The 13390-nt window shown below is 42.2% G+C and overlaps 1 protein-coding gene and 1 non-coding gene across 2 annotated transcripts in view; both read right to left on the reverse strand.

Moving 5' to 3' along the window:
* The window catches only part of fchsd2 (FCH and double SH3 domains 2), an 82001-nt gene extending 70196 nt beyond the window's left edge, over window positions 1-11805 (reverse strand). The window contains exons 1-2 of the mRNA XM_030067682.1: window positions 11525-11805; window positions 7334-7431 (exon numbers count right to left, since the gene is read on the reverse strand). Of these exons, the coding sequence (XP_029923542.1) occupies window positions 7334-7431; window positions 11525-11545 (119 nt within the window). The 5' untranslated portion in view covers window positions 11546-11805. The remainder of the gene's footprint in view (window positions 1-7333; window positions 7432-11524) is intronic.
* On the reverse strand, window positions 318-400 carry trnal-cag (transfer RNA leucine (anticodon CAG)). Its single transcript has one exon. It is a non-coding gene; the product is annotated as a tRNA-Leu (tRNA).
* Window positions 11806-13390: the final 1585 nt, after the last annotated feature.

Raw genomic sequence — 13390 nt, forward strand, 5'->3', positions numbered from 1 at the left:
CTCTAGACATGTCTGGGCCTTTCATGCTGCCATGGTTACACTGCCACGGAAACCTAAGCGTACGTAAACATGGGCAGCCAATTATCAGCTAGAAAAACCTCACGTCTGTGATGCACCTGGGCATGACGGTGTGTGTGAACACAGTATTAAAATGGACAGAACAGAAATTTTGGGTCGACAGTCTTGAATGGTCATTTGACTTGCAAAATGTTTGTATTCTCATTGCAACAGAGACGGTGTGTGCAGTGCAAAAATCTGTTGTATTACTGATAGATAGATACTTTATTCATCCCAAAGGAAATTCACAAATGACTTGCTGTCAGAAGTGGGATTCGAACCCACGCCTCCAGGGGAGACTACGACCTGAACGTAGCGCCTTAGACCGCTCGGCCATCCTGACTGATACTGTAGCAAAGACAAAATTTGACATAGTACTGAACAGTTCAAAAATTCCCACACATTACACAGTTCTCATTTCCATAACAACTATAATAAAACACTGCTTTAATAGCTACTATATAAATAACTATAGCAACACATCTCTGTCCTTTTTGCTTCATTCCTCTTCCTCTTCTCTCCAACTACTTCTGTCTGCCCCTCTTGTGCGTGTGTGCGTGCGCATGTGTGTGACTCAAGAAGCAGTGTCAGCATCAGCTGCGCATGAAGAAAGCAGACAAAAACACTGCTGAGACTTGTGGATGAGTGTGTCTGACTGGAAATACTCAACTGCTTCAGAGCGGACAATCTGTGTGTGTTTGCATGCATGTGTGAGTCTGTGTGTGGGCATGTGGGGAGGTGACGACAGAGATCATGGGAAAATGACTGACATTAATGATCTACTGGGCATACACCGAGATCAGCGACACACACAATAGTTAGACCGATAGGAGTCAGAGAGAGGTGGATGGGGGGGTTCATGTTTTCACTCTGCATGATCACAACATTAGATAAAAGAGCATATCCTCCTGCTGTTACACACTGGGATCAAGTGAGACTTATTGGTTATCCAACAATAAACACTGTATTTACTTCATTTATGCCCTATAATTTATATATGTGGCGCACAATGAGGTCTACCCTTTTTTGACCATGAGGCAGGGAATAGGTGGTATATTTATTTAAAGGTATCCTATGTTTTAGTTTGAAAATAAATTGATTGGCATATCCCCCTACAAGTTTACAACTACTACAATTTTTTGGGTGACAACAGAGGATCCAAGGAGCCTATATTGGAAGCGTGGCATCTACACCAGAGCCACAAGTACATTACTGACCAAACAATGGTGCATCAGCAATTAAGACAAAAAATAGACCTCACTGTGCACCACACTGGTATCAATTAGTCATACACTTAAGCAGATTACCATGGCTACCCACAGTGCTACCCTGGCTACAAATGCAATGGATCCAACACCTACAACCCTGGTGCTGTTCACAACTAAGTTTCCCTAGAGCCAGGAAAAACCCCAGGAAACATCGCTGAAATAATGACCAAACCTTGGCTTGACCTGTTTGTCCCTATACTAGAGTCCTGGCAAAGGAAGCAGCTTGTGTGTCCTTGCCTGTTGTACACAAAAACAAGAATGTGTCGCTTACAACACTACCCCATATTAGCTGCTAAGTTAGGGCCCTATGATTTTCCGCAATGCAGAAAACATGGACAGGATCTAATGTAAAACATGTAATATTGCAGAATTTGACTAAATGTGGATGCAATTTCTAAAAAATAAGGGCTTTCCTACCGTTCTAAATGCTTTTTCAACCAAATGAACAGAAAAAAACACTATGCTGAGTCTCTACTGTGTTTTGGTGTAATTTACATGCACCAATACACACACACACACACACACACACACACACACACACACACAAACACACACACACACACACACACACACAGAGAGAGAGAGAGAGAGAGATAGACAGACAGACAGACAGACAGAGAGACAGAGAGAGGCAGCGCCCTAGCAAGAGGGGTTCATCACTTCAGCATGCAATTCTCAACAGTGCAACCACATAGGCAGTTTTATAACTACTGAAGCACTTTCTTTGATTAAAAAATAGTTCAATGTTGTGTTACAAACTCATTAGTAGTCACTCAATTTTGAATATTCTCTAGTTGCATGACCAGATGATTAGACAATTTCTGATAACAAATTTCAGAATTCAGAAAAATCAAAACAGAAAACAGAATTTGGGAGAAAAAAATAAAACAGAATCTGGAAAAAATAAAAGGGGATTTCATAGGGCCCTAAAACCACAGTGCTTTAGTCAGAAGACAGTTCAAGGCCCTGTGTGGGCAACATCTGCCCTGCAGGTGAGTCATTGATAAAAAAAAACACTACATTCCCACTAGATTCAGGGGCAATGTTCGATAAGTGTATCCACACCTCCCCGCGGTGGGAAGCAAAGAGGATTTGTCTTGAATTAGTTAAGTATTGCCACAGAATCAGGAAGGGAAACCACAAGCATGATACACCAGTGAGTGTTCCTGATCCACTGTATGTGAATGAGTGTACTTGTAACGTTGCAGCACCCTGCAGAGCTGAGTCAATCAGCTGTGGTTGCTGATACATGACAAATCCAACGGCTTTCTGTGGAAAATAGAGACACTGCCCAAACAAAAAAGCATTTTCTAGTGAAAATGGGTGGATTTCACTGTGACACACAGTAAAGCCTAGGCATGGGCTCACTGTTTAGTTTGCTGCCACAGCTAATATATGAGAAGTTAAGTGTATTGGATGGGCCTATAATTAGTTAGACACATATGTAGTGGATATCCACTACATAATTTTGTCTATAATTTTGTTAAAGATGGCTGCATATAACCCATTGATCCACACTTACCTCAGTTTTGCTGATTCTTTACTGTATTGCAATGTCAGTGTTTCCCCTAGGATTCTGGCTTTGGCGAGGGTGGGGGGAAATTTTGTACACAAACATTTTGGAGGTGGGGAGTGGGGACAATATTATTTAGTTATTAGTATTAATTACTTGCTCATTATTCTTCAAATTTTACTCATTGACTCATCTATATTATATTAATCTATATTAATAGAATAGGCTCTGGTCGTGAACAGCAGCAGTAGTGCTTGAAACACCTGTGCCCATTTGACTTGGACCGGGAACACACTCATCTTCGTGGTGATGAGTCGACTTGAGCGGCCTGTCAGGGGGACTTGGGCCGGGACCGGAGGAGTGCAGACGCACTCATCTTCGCCACTGGTGGTCGACTCAGGCTGTGGTACCGTGCATTTAAAAAAACGCCGATATTTTCGCCTGTTTTTCAGGCGGCTGGAGCCGACGTGACATGAATTATTTATTTCACTTATGAGGGTACAGGGCCGAAACCACCATTTCAGCATTGGGGGGGACAGATATGCCTGAACATTGAATTGCTAATATATTCCAGCAATATTTTTGGGGGGGACATTTTTGGAGTGCCTGAACATTGGGGGGGTACTTGTACCTCTCAATGTATATGGGCGTTACGGCCTTTCGGGGGTACAAGTGATTCTCCTCTGTTCTCCTCTCTCTGTCTGCTTGTGGATGGATGCGGGTATAGAAACGTGACATTAAATTATTTCTGTTGTAATTTTATTTTTTATTTTGAAAAATTAATTTAGCGTGACTTTCAGGCGAGGCGGGAGGCTCCGTTGGCAAGGTGCTGCGTCCCGCCAATAGAATGATAGGGGAAACACTCAATGTATTTTGCTTCTATTTCTCTGCCCTACTCTGCTCTACTTCAATGTTGCTTAGCTCTCTCTATCCACTCTACCGGATGGTAGACTGCCGCATCCACCTGTTGTACAAAACGCACACTGCATGCTGTTTTAGACCCTCCCCACTCAGCTCTTATTGGCCAGTTTGAAAACAGCATACTATTGGTGGATCTACCCATGTGCTTCGCTGAAAATTAGAAGATTATTCATTAAATGCTAACTTATGCCAAATTGTTGCCACATAAAAAAACAAACAAACAAACAAAAAAAAAAAACAGAATGTCAGTCAAGCCGGAAATCCAGCGCCACGGCGGAGTACTTTAAGCCCTGCCTAATCCATGACAACTAACACTTTCAGTTACAAATGTCTACTAACTTGGGAAGCCAGATCGTCCCTGTTAAACAACATACCCTGTACTCTCAGCTTCATAACTAATGATCTGGACTTTGGATTGAAAGTTTGTTTGGGCATTATGCCTCAGACACTGTTACTAGCAACTTACGGTAACCACATCTAGGCCTAACAGACTTAGGTCAAATTTTGAAAGCATCGCTGCGAGGAAAAGCACAGTACCACGATGTTGGCCTTTTTGTGTGGCAGTGTGATTGTCTGATTCATTCCATCTTGATATAGCCAATCTGAAATATTGCAGCACTTAAAGTCTTACAGCTTCACCTTTATTAAGGCAAAAATTTATTTACTGCTGAACTAGGAAAAGGCAAGTGGGTATGTGTGTAAGGTGAGTACAAGCATTTCTGAGTCCTCGCACATTTTTAAGGTCAGGGGCTCTGCCTGTGTGTGTGTGTGTGTGTGTGTGTGTGTATGAGAGAGAGCAGCTATGTGGTGCTGCTGGGGCAGACATAAGGGTATAGAGGATTTAGTTGGATTGAGGACACTAAGTTGACTCCCTGAGTCCAACTCCTCGTTTTCTCCGCTCTCTCATCCTCTAAGACAACTCCAACTAAAGAACTACCCCAGAGGATTAAACATACTGCCCTTTCTCTCTCTTTGTCTCTCTTTCTTTCTTTGTCCATCATTTTCTTTTTATCCTTTACTATCAGCCAACAGGTAGGCTGGGTGGCATTGTGGGTGTGTGTGTTTGCATGCATAAGTGCGTGTAGGAAAGTGTGTGTGTCTTTGCCTTCATGTGTGTATCCTGTGATTAAAGCCATCCTGTGGATTAATTAGGGTAAATGACCTCAGAGCAGCTTTCAGGATTTAAGAGTTATTATCTCCTGTAGGATTTATACAGGAAAAGTGTGTCTGTATCATGCATTGTGTGAGTCTGGCTGCACAGACACACTTTCACTGTCCTGTTTACAGCCATTTTGCACACGGTTACTTATTTATCCACGTGAAGTGTAAATAGTCTACAGAGATGCTTTAAGTTAGTAGTCAAAGACTTCCTGAAAAATAAAATGAATAGTTCTAGTCTGCAGTTGTAATTGGCTGTGCCATGTTTGACAGACATGGTACAAAAAACAAAAAAAAAAACTAATAAAATTCAATCTGTTTTTTACCATTATTTTAGTTACAAGGCAGTGTGGAAGGAATAGCCTCTTGTGGATTATTGATTAAATGTAGTGAAATTGCAGCCAGCGGTTAGAGTGCTACACCTTTGTTGAAGAGACAATGTTCTGTTTGTGTGTCCGCTTGGCTGTATTTGAGAAGTCTAAATCAGGAATTCAATATCAACCACCTGACACCATCTGTTACAAAATGGCTGACAGGATGAAACTGAAACAAATTATGCTATGTTAACAGGATGGATCCTTTAGAATTTAGAGATGTTACATGATGGACTTCAGATCATGACTGGTGAACTTAAAACTTACAATACTCTGTGTTCAGTCCCTTCTGAGTCATTTCAGCTTCATGCTGAGCTGGTTAGAGATGTCATGACAAAGATGTGCTGGTGGCTCGGGGGATTAAAGCCCGCATCAAGTAATACTGGCACCTCAGACTCAAGTATACCATTCTCTGCCACCTTCCCTGATATTTTCTTCTGTATGCAGTCTTGTAAAGCTGAAAAGCTATGGAAATTAAAAAGGTATGGCCCTTAGTTGTGCGCAAGCAAAGAGTATCCTCACATAGGGTGACCAAAATGCTAGAGCGATTATCCATCAGCAGGTGGATCCAGGCTCCTCGCTGTTAAAATTAAGCAAGACACTGAATCCCTACCAGTTCCAGGAGTGCTGTCCTGTAGCTGACCCAGTGATCTGACCCCCACAGAGGGCAGCAAGCAAAAAACACTGTTTGTGTGGGAATCCATGAGGTGTCACTGTATAATTAACACTGCAGTCAGGGAATAATTTCTGGCAGCATCTGACAGAGTTCTGTTTCTTAACTTGAAAATATCATATGAGTTAACTACACTGGATCAGGTGTTAACAGATACATGAAAATACAAATTCCAGCACATATCTCGCAGTTGAATCTTCCTCTGATATTTTGTAATAATATCTCTACAGCTAGTAGGGATTCAATGTCTTGCTCAAGGGCACCTCAGCAGACGCAAGACGCAATGTTTGCTGTCAAAGGTGCTTAACCCCAGTTACCAATTGCAACACATTAGAGGCTTGAAACAAGTACTAAGAAAACACTGCAGGCAGCGACTTAAAGCCACGAGGACGACACAGCCAGTTTGGAGAACTTTACACAGTGGTATGTACCACCATCCCTCAATGACTGAAAAAGTTAACTTGCTTTGGTTGCTTGTGTTAAATGGACTCTCATTAAATACCCTCCCTTCTCCCTCTCTCCCACAAGTGAGACTGAGGCCTTGTTCACTCTCCAAAACCCAGCAGCAGAGCAGCAACAAGGCAATCTGTTCTCAAACAGCTGGAGCTGCCCTGAGAGAGAGAGAGAGAGAGAGAGAGAGAGAGAGAGGGAGAGAGATAGAGAGAGAGTAAAGAGAGAAAACGTGACAGTGAGAGGAAAGAGAGAGAAAGCGTGAAAATGAGAAACAGAGAGAAAGACAGACAGAGATGGAAGCAGAGACACCAATAGAATTAGAGAGTTTGCTGTCATAAATAATCAATGCTTAGTCAACATAGAATGAGAGCGTGTGAAGGAACCAGGGTTTCCTCCCACTGCCAAATCCAAAAGGGAAAACTGCCAAATACTCACTCGCACACACACACACACACACACACACACACAAACACACGTCATGAGCGAACAGAGCTGAGCCAGAAAAGAAAAGAGTGAGATGGAGACAGAGACAAAGACAGACAGGCAGAGGGAAAGAGATGGCGAAACAGAGACCGAGACAGAGAAAGAGAGGGAGAGACTGAGAAAGAAAGTTGGTGATAAGTGGAGATAAAGAGGAAGAAAGAGAGAGATTTGGAAAGAGAGAGCAGGAAGAGGGCAGCAGGAAATTCCTTCGTCATTTCCCCGACCTGTCGTCCTTCTGAAAAGTGGAATACGAGAACAGTCCTCCTCCTCTTTTCCTTTCTCATGCCATATTTCTCTCCCTCTGTAGTCCCTCGCTCATTCCTTTCCTTCCTACTCTCTTTTCATGCATTTCATTTGGACTCTAGGAGTGTGTGCATGTGCATGTGCGTGTGTGTGTGTGTGTGTGTGTGTGTGTGTGTGTGTGTGTGTGTACCTCATGTCTTCCAGCAGGTCACATTCAGTCTGGTGTTTGAAGTGCAGCCTTGTCATCTGTTCTGTGTGTGTATTTTTCAGTTCCTGCGTCACTTTGACCTGGAGAGATAAAAAGCAAAACACATCAAGCAACCCATCATTCATGCATTCTTCAATTAATCCACTCATTCATCCATCAACTCTGCATGTATGAAATTCAACTCCTAGCTCACATTCACCGAAAGAGAGCTGTACACATCAATAAAACCAGTAAGTAACTAAACTGGATTGGACGAGTCACAGAAAGATTTTTGAGCTTTGAGATAAGTGCAATGTAGATCATGCAAGGGGAGCTGCAACTCAACATCAGGGAGATGTCGAGAATACTTAGTACTGTCAGTGTATGATCTGCTCTGCATCAGTGTGTTCCTCAACTCCTCAGTCACTCTGGCTTCCTCACACACATAAAATAACTTCCACACTATTCATCAATCTATCTGTCAGTCAGCTGTCATCTATGTCAGAGAGTCACAAACACACACACTCTCAAACACTCAATAATCCATCAATTTATCAGCAATTAGTGTCAGGAGCTGCCCATGCTTTTGGAGAGAGGGAAACCATGGGAAAACTAGGGCTGGTTAAAATACTGGTTTTCTGATTAATTGTGATCTTCATTTGATTTAGCCATACTGATTCTAAAAATCTCGTAATCTAATTTTTAGTTATACTTCTGTGAAGATTTTTGCTGAATGTTATTTTTAGTGCACCCTCAAATCTGCAGATGTTGTCTGCTGAGCTACTAGCCTACGGAAACTCAGTTGACCAAAATACAAATTTTGAACATATGAACAAACAATCATGGGAGATTCCCCACTGAAACCAATGCCATAAAACCTAAGGGCAGATATCTTGATGCAATTTGCATTCAAAAGCCATAATGGTAATGAATAGTTGGGCAGAAGCAAAGCATAAGTGTCTCTGATTATAACTGAGATATCTCTCACTGAATTGATATGTGATAAAATCAAATAAGAAATGATAACAAATAAAATTTAAAACATTTTTTTTGGGACAGGGAAGAGATGTGCTTGGCTTTATAGTTACAGCAGACAGTACAGAACTACAGAACACAATGGGAGGAAGTGGGTGAACGTTGGAGATACACAGATGACTGCTACTTAAAATTTGACAATTTGCATGTCTTGTCTTTGTCAAACATAAAGATAGAAGTAACTTTCATACTTTCGCACTTATACGATCAGCGTTGTCCAAACAGATAAAACTGAATGAATTGATATGGAATCAAATGAAATCAGAATCAGTATCAAATTAAATCAAATAAGGACCTTCTTCATCAGAATCAAATCAGTAGGCCTAAATCCATGCCAATACCCAACCAGAAGCAACACAGCTTGTGTGGTGGGCTTTGTCCACAAATAAGTGGCTGAAGACACTTTGAGGGCATATAAAAAACTATCAGACTCCCACTGAAAAGAAAAGGCGCAAATTGTCCAGCTCAATGCACAAATTCATTTAGGTGGTGGGAGCGTGGCCTAATGTTTTAACGGGCAGCATGCCGGCCTCATGGAGAGATTGATGTTTATGATGCATTAGTACACCTGCCTGGACAGCAAAGACTCAACACAAACCAACCAGCCTGTGTTCAGTCACACCAACTTGTGCAAAAAACACAAACATAAACAGATACAGGTCTCACACTTAATATGCACACATGCACACAAACAAGCACAAACATACGCCTGCCAACACACACAGTGAGTCGGTGTGAAGGTCATTGTGTATTGTCGGGTGAATTCCATTGGCCATTCACAGGATTAACAGTGGGAAATTCATGACTGTTCTAGACAAAACAATAAACAACATTACACACATTACACACACAACATTAACAACAGTTACACACGCATGCACGCACACACACGGACACGCACACACTACAGAGGTCCTGTCTTTCATGTGCTCTGCCTTTGTAGATAAGGAGGGAGTGGTCCATTAAATCATCAAGGCAATTGAAAGGCTTGATTCCACCTTCTATTACTCATAGGAAACCCCACGGGAAGGAGATAGAGAGAAGGAGAGATGGGGTGAGGAAGAAAGGGAAAGAAGGGGAAGGGCAAAGGAAGAGAGACATAAAGTGAGAGGAAGGGTGACTAAAATGCGGGATGAATATGAGAGAGGTGAGAGAGACAGGGAAGAGAGAAATGCAGAGAGAAAGACAGGGAGAGAGACTGACTAAAAGTGGGTGAAAGAGGCAATGACATCCAAGAGAGAAGACAAAGAAAAAGAGATGGACAGGGCAAGGGATTTGCAGTTGAACTGAGGTAAAGAGCTGGAGGTGGTATTGTGGTAGCTTTTAACAAGAGTACAGCAAGGTACTGAGGTGAAGATCTGTGACCTGAACATCCAAATGAGTCAGTGGTATAATGGATTAGAAATAGATGTACCTCTCAACCACTAATCCCCTAAACAGGCAAATTAGATTATTATATCTTATGTCTTAGACTATTACATCCTCTGGCTCTGTGTGTGGCACCTTATTGTCTTTGTTATCCCTTATTAAATGATTGCCATCACCCTCAACTGTGAGACAGAGTCATTATAAAACTTATATATGACACTGAGACAAGCTCAGTCTGCAAGCAGATGTGCTGGGACATAAACAGATCTCTTAGGGGGCTATATGTGTCGAAGTGGGAGAGGAATTATTAGAAACCATCAGCCAAATGCTGATACATTCTGGCTGCAGTGGTTAAGTCTACTGAGTGTGCCAGCCACTTTGGCAGATGGCAACACACCATTATTTTGCAAATTATATTTTGTTCTCAATAGCACTTTGGCTGGTGTAAAAGTAACAAATTTATATTTGCACAACTCTTCAGAACGGTAAGTTTTCTCTCAAGCAACGTGCTTGGGTTCTGCTACAAAGGAGCAAAGATGAATGCGAATGCACTAACTACATTAATATGACCGCGATCATGAAAGTGGAGCGGCATGGTGGTCTCCACAGCCTCTGTGATCAGCAGGAATGGACTTGCTGAGCTGTGTGTGCATGTTGTGTATGTGTGTATGTATATGTGATGGTAATAAAGGCATGATGTGACATGTACAGGTCCATCAGGAGTGTGTGGAAACCAGAGCATAAATGGTACCAGGGGAATATGTGGTAATTAACAGAAAACCATGCAATGGGTCGGGTAATTGGCTCTCATGAATTTATGCCAGGATGACTCACATACAGAAAGCTTTGGGCATCAAGCTGTGGGCACTCTGGAACACACACACACACACACACACACACACACACACACACACACACACACACACACACACACACACATACTTATACATACTGAGAACTGTCATCATGTCTCAGGTCATACTGAATCGATAAGTCAGTGTTACACGCCTGTGCCAGCCTGCTTCCTCTCTCTCCGTGTCTGTCTGTAAGGCTTTGGCTCAGCCATGGCACTAACTGACAGCGGATAGCGTTAGCCAACACCAGCCTTTCATTAAACGAGGGTCACCCTGGATCGACTCACGGAATATCTTTGCTTGGGAAGCATCACAACGAGGGAGAAAAAACGAGAGGTTTTGTTTTGTTGTCTGGGGAGTGTTGGCACAATCACCCAACACATAATAAATCCACCACCTTACACGACTACATTAGCTTTAAATGATGTCTTACATCAATTAGCCACTATAACGTTCATATTAACATCACATTACAGTGATACCGACATTTAACGTTAGTTAGCGTTCAAATAACTTACAAATAGTTGGATGTAACTGAACTATTTTGTACCATTTTTATTTAAAGTTATTTCAATTAATGTTATGTGTCTATATAGGACGAGCTGAGACGACAACCACATCCCATTCACTAAGGTTAGCTGTTTCTCTATAAATGTCTTATGTTAGCCAACCTAGCTTTTGATAGCTAACGTTAATTCACGTTTGACGGTTAAGACTGTATCGGTGGCACAGATGCATATCAATGTCACAACTGAGTAACCCTAGCTAGCAAACGTTGCTAATGTTAGCTAGCAAAGCTCTCCCCTTGTATTTTCTCAGCCGCAGCATCCGGCGATTTTGGGGGGGCTAACACACATCACACACTGCCACTTTTACTGAAATCTATCTGTCATTGTCTGCGCTGGCCAGCTGAAACAACGGGCTCTGGAAAACTCACCTTCCTTGGCGGCGGCTGCATTTTGGAGTATTGACATGAATGGTATTTCCCTTGTGAAATGTCTTATAATTCCAAAGTAATCCTAATCAGTGCGGGGGGCTAATGTGTGCTCCTACAAAACAAATTATCCCCCCCTCCAGAAGACAGGGAGGAAAGACAGAGTCAAATTTGTACTCCGACGGCCATGATTGATGATAAACGGCTAGCTGTAAAGAGCAAAAACTGCAGCTACGAGGGGAGACTAAACACACTTCTCTTGGTTGCTCCCACTACTAGAGGACTAGTGTGTCCTGTGCTGTGTTGTTGTGGAGCACAGAGCAGACAGGCGGAGAGAAGAAAAAGCAAAAGGAGGGGATGTGGGGAAATTAACGGGGCTCCTCCACGGCAATGCAGCTCAACAGCGCCCCACTGTGGTGATGGACGGTATGACCTCCGGCTCTCATAAAGCGCTGCTAGGGAAAACACGGCTGCCCCTTTTTCCCCTCTGCCTTTGAGCCCGGCGTCGCCCTCGGTTGTCGGTCACACACAGCAGCGTGGAGTCATCTTCACAACCTCATCATGGGAGAGAAGCAGGGACAGGGATGGAGTATTTATCTTTTGACCATGACGTTTTCTCGCCACTCCAGGCTGTGCTCTTCGCCGAGAGAAGATTGACAGGAGGCTGCGTCCGTAGACCTGCATAGCAACAAGAAACCGCAGTCGATCAAAGAAAAATCGATCGGGAAGAAAAAATAAATAAATGAAAATATAGCCAGTCCCAGTTTCGGGGTTATTTTGTGTTACATTCCTTTAGGCACAATACATACATACATAGATAAATAAATGGTGCATACCAATAAACAGCATGGGGCGCCGAAAGTAAAGACTCGGTTTCAATTTTTAAGCTGATATAGGCTAATATGAATATTTGGCTCATTTTCCGCACATTTAGCTAATTTTCTGCACATTTCAGTCATAAATGCATGTAAAATAACATGTTGTTTGTAATGGTTAATATGTTTACATGTAACAAAAAAACTTAAAAATTAAATATATATAATATAAATATCCTGTCTAAATCTAAATGTTGACCTACAAACACTAAAACAATATAGTTAAAGTATATGCAAAATATTGTTAATACAACATTTATCAGGCGTGGGCATATGCTCATGCTGTTATGTTCAAGGAAAATGGCTTTTTTTTTTCTATTTCAAAATTCTGTGGGGGAAGATTGGGTGGGGGTGGGGAGATAAGAGAGGGAGAGAGAGAGAGAGAGAGAGGGTAAAGAGGGTCACTGGGTTCTCCAGGCAGTGGGTAGTAGGTGCTGAGTGAACAATTAAAGGAATACATTACAATGGCGATTGGGTTTGAATTCCATGTAATGACTTGGCACCAGCAGGAGCCAACAGGTTTGATATGGTTTGTGTTGGGTGTGCACGCATGTATGTGTGTGTGTGCGGGGCGTGGGTGTCCATGGTTTCAAAATGACACTAAAACATGTGGGTTGTGTTTCTGGATGACTTACAACAATATGTGTCATTAGACAAAGTCTGGAAATGAAAGAGAGTGCCGATTCAGTGCCTAATGTGGCGTGAAGAGCCAGTGTTGCAGTGCAGAGGCGAGATCAGGACTGAAATAAATCAATAGATAATGTATAATACATACAGTATATAAATAAATCAGTGAATGACTGTATACTGGTTGAGTGGCTTTCACAGAAAACCATAATTTTCACTGCACTGTCACCTCCTTCTTTGCATTGGCGCCAGTGGTTTCCACTTCCCAGTGAAGAACTGCCCCAGGTTAAGTATTGCAAGGTTAAGACAAATATCAGCTCATTGTCATGCATTGGACTGTTGTTTTTCTGGCTCCAAAAGGAAATTT

Source organism: Myripristis murdjan, chromosome 13, assembly GCF_902150065.1.
Source record: "Myripristis murdjan chromosome 13, fMyrMur1.1, whole genome shotgun sequence".
Taxonomy (NCBI): domain Eukaryota; kingdom Metazoa; phylum Chordata; class Actinopteri; order Holocentriformes; family Holocentridae; genus Myripristis; species Myripristis murdjan.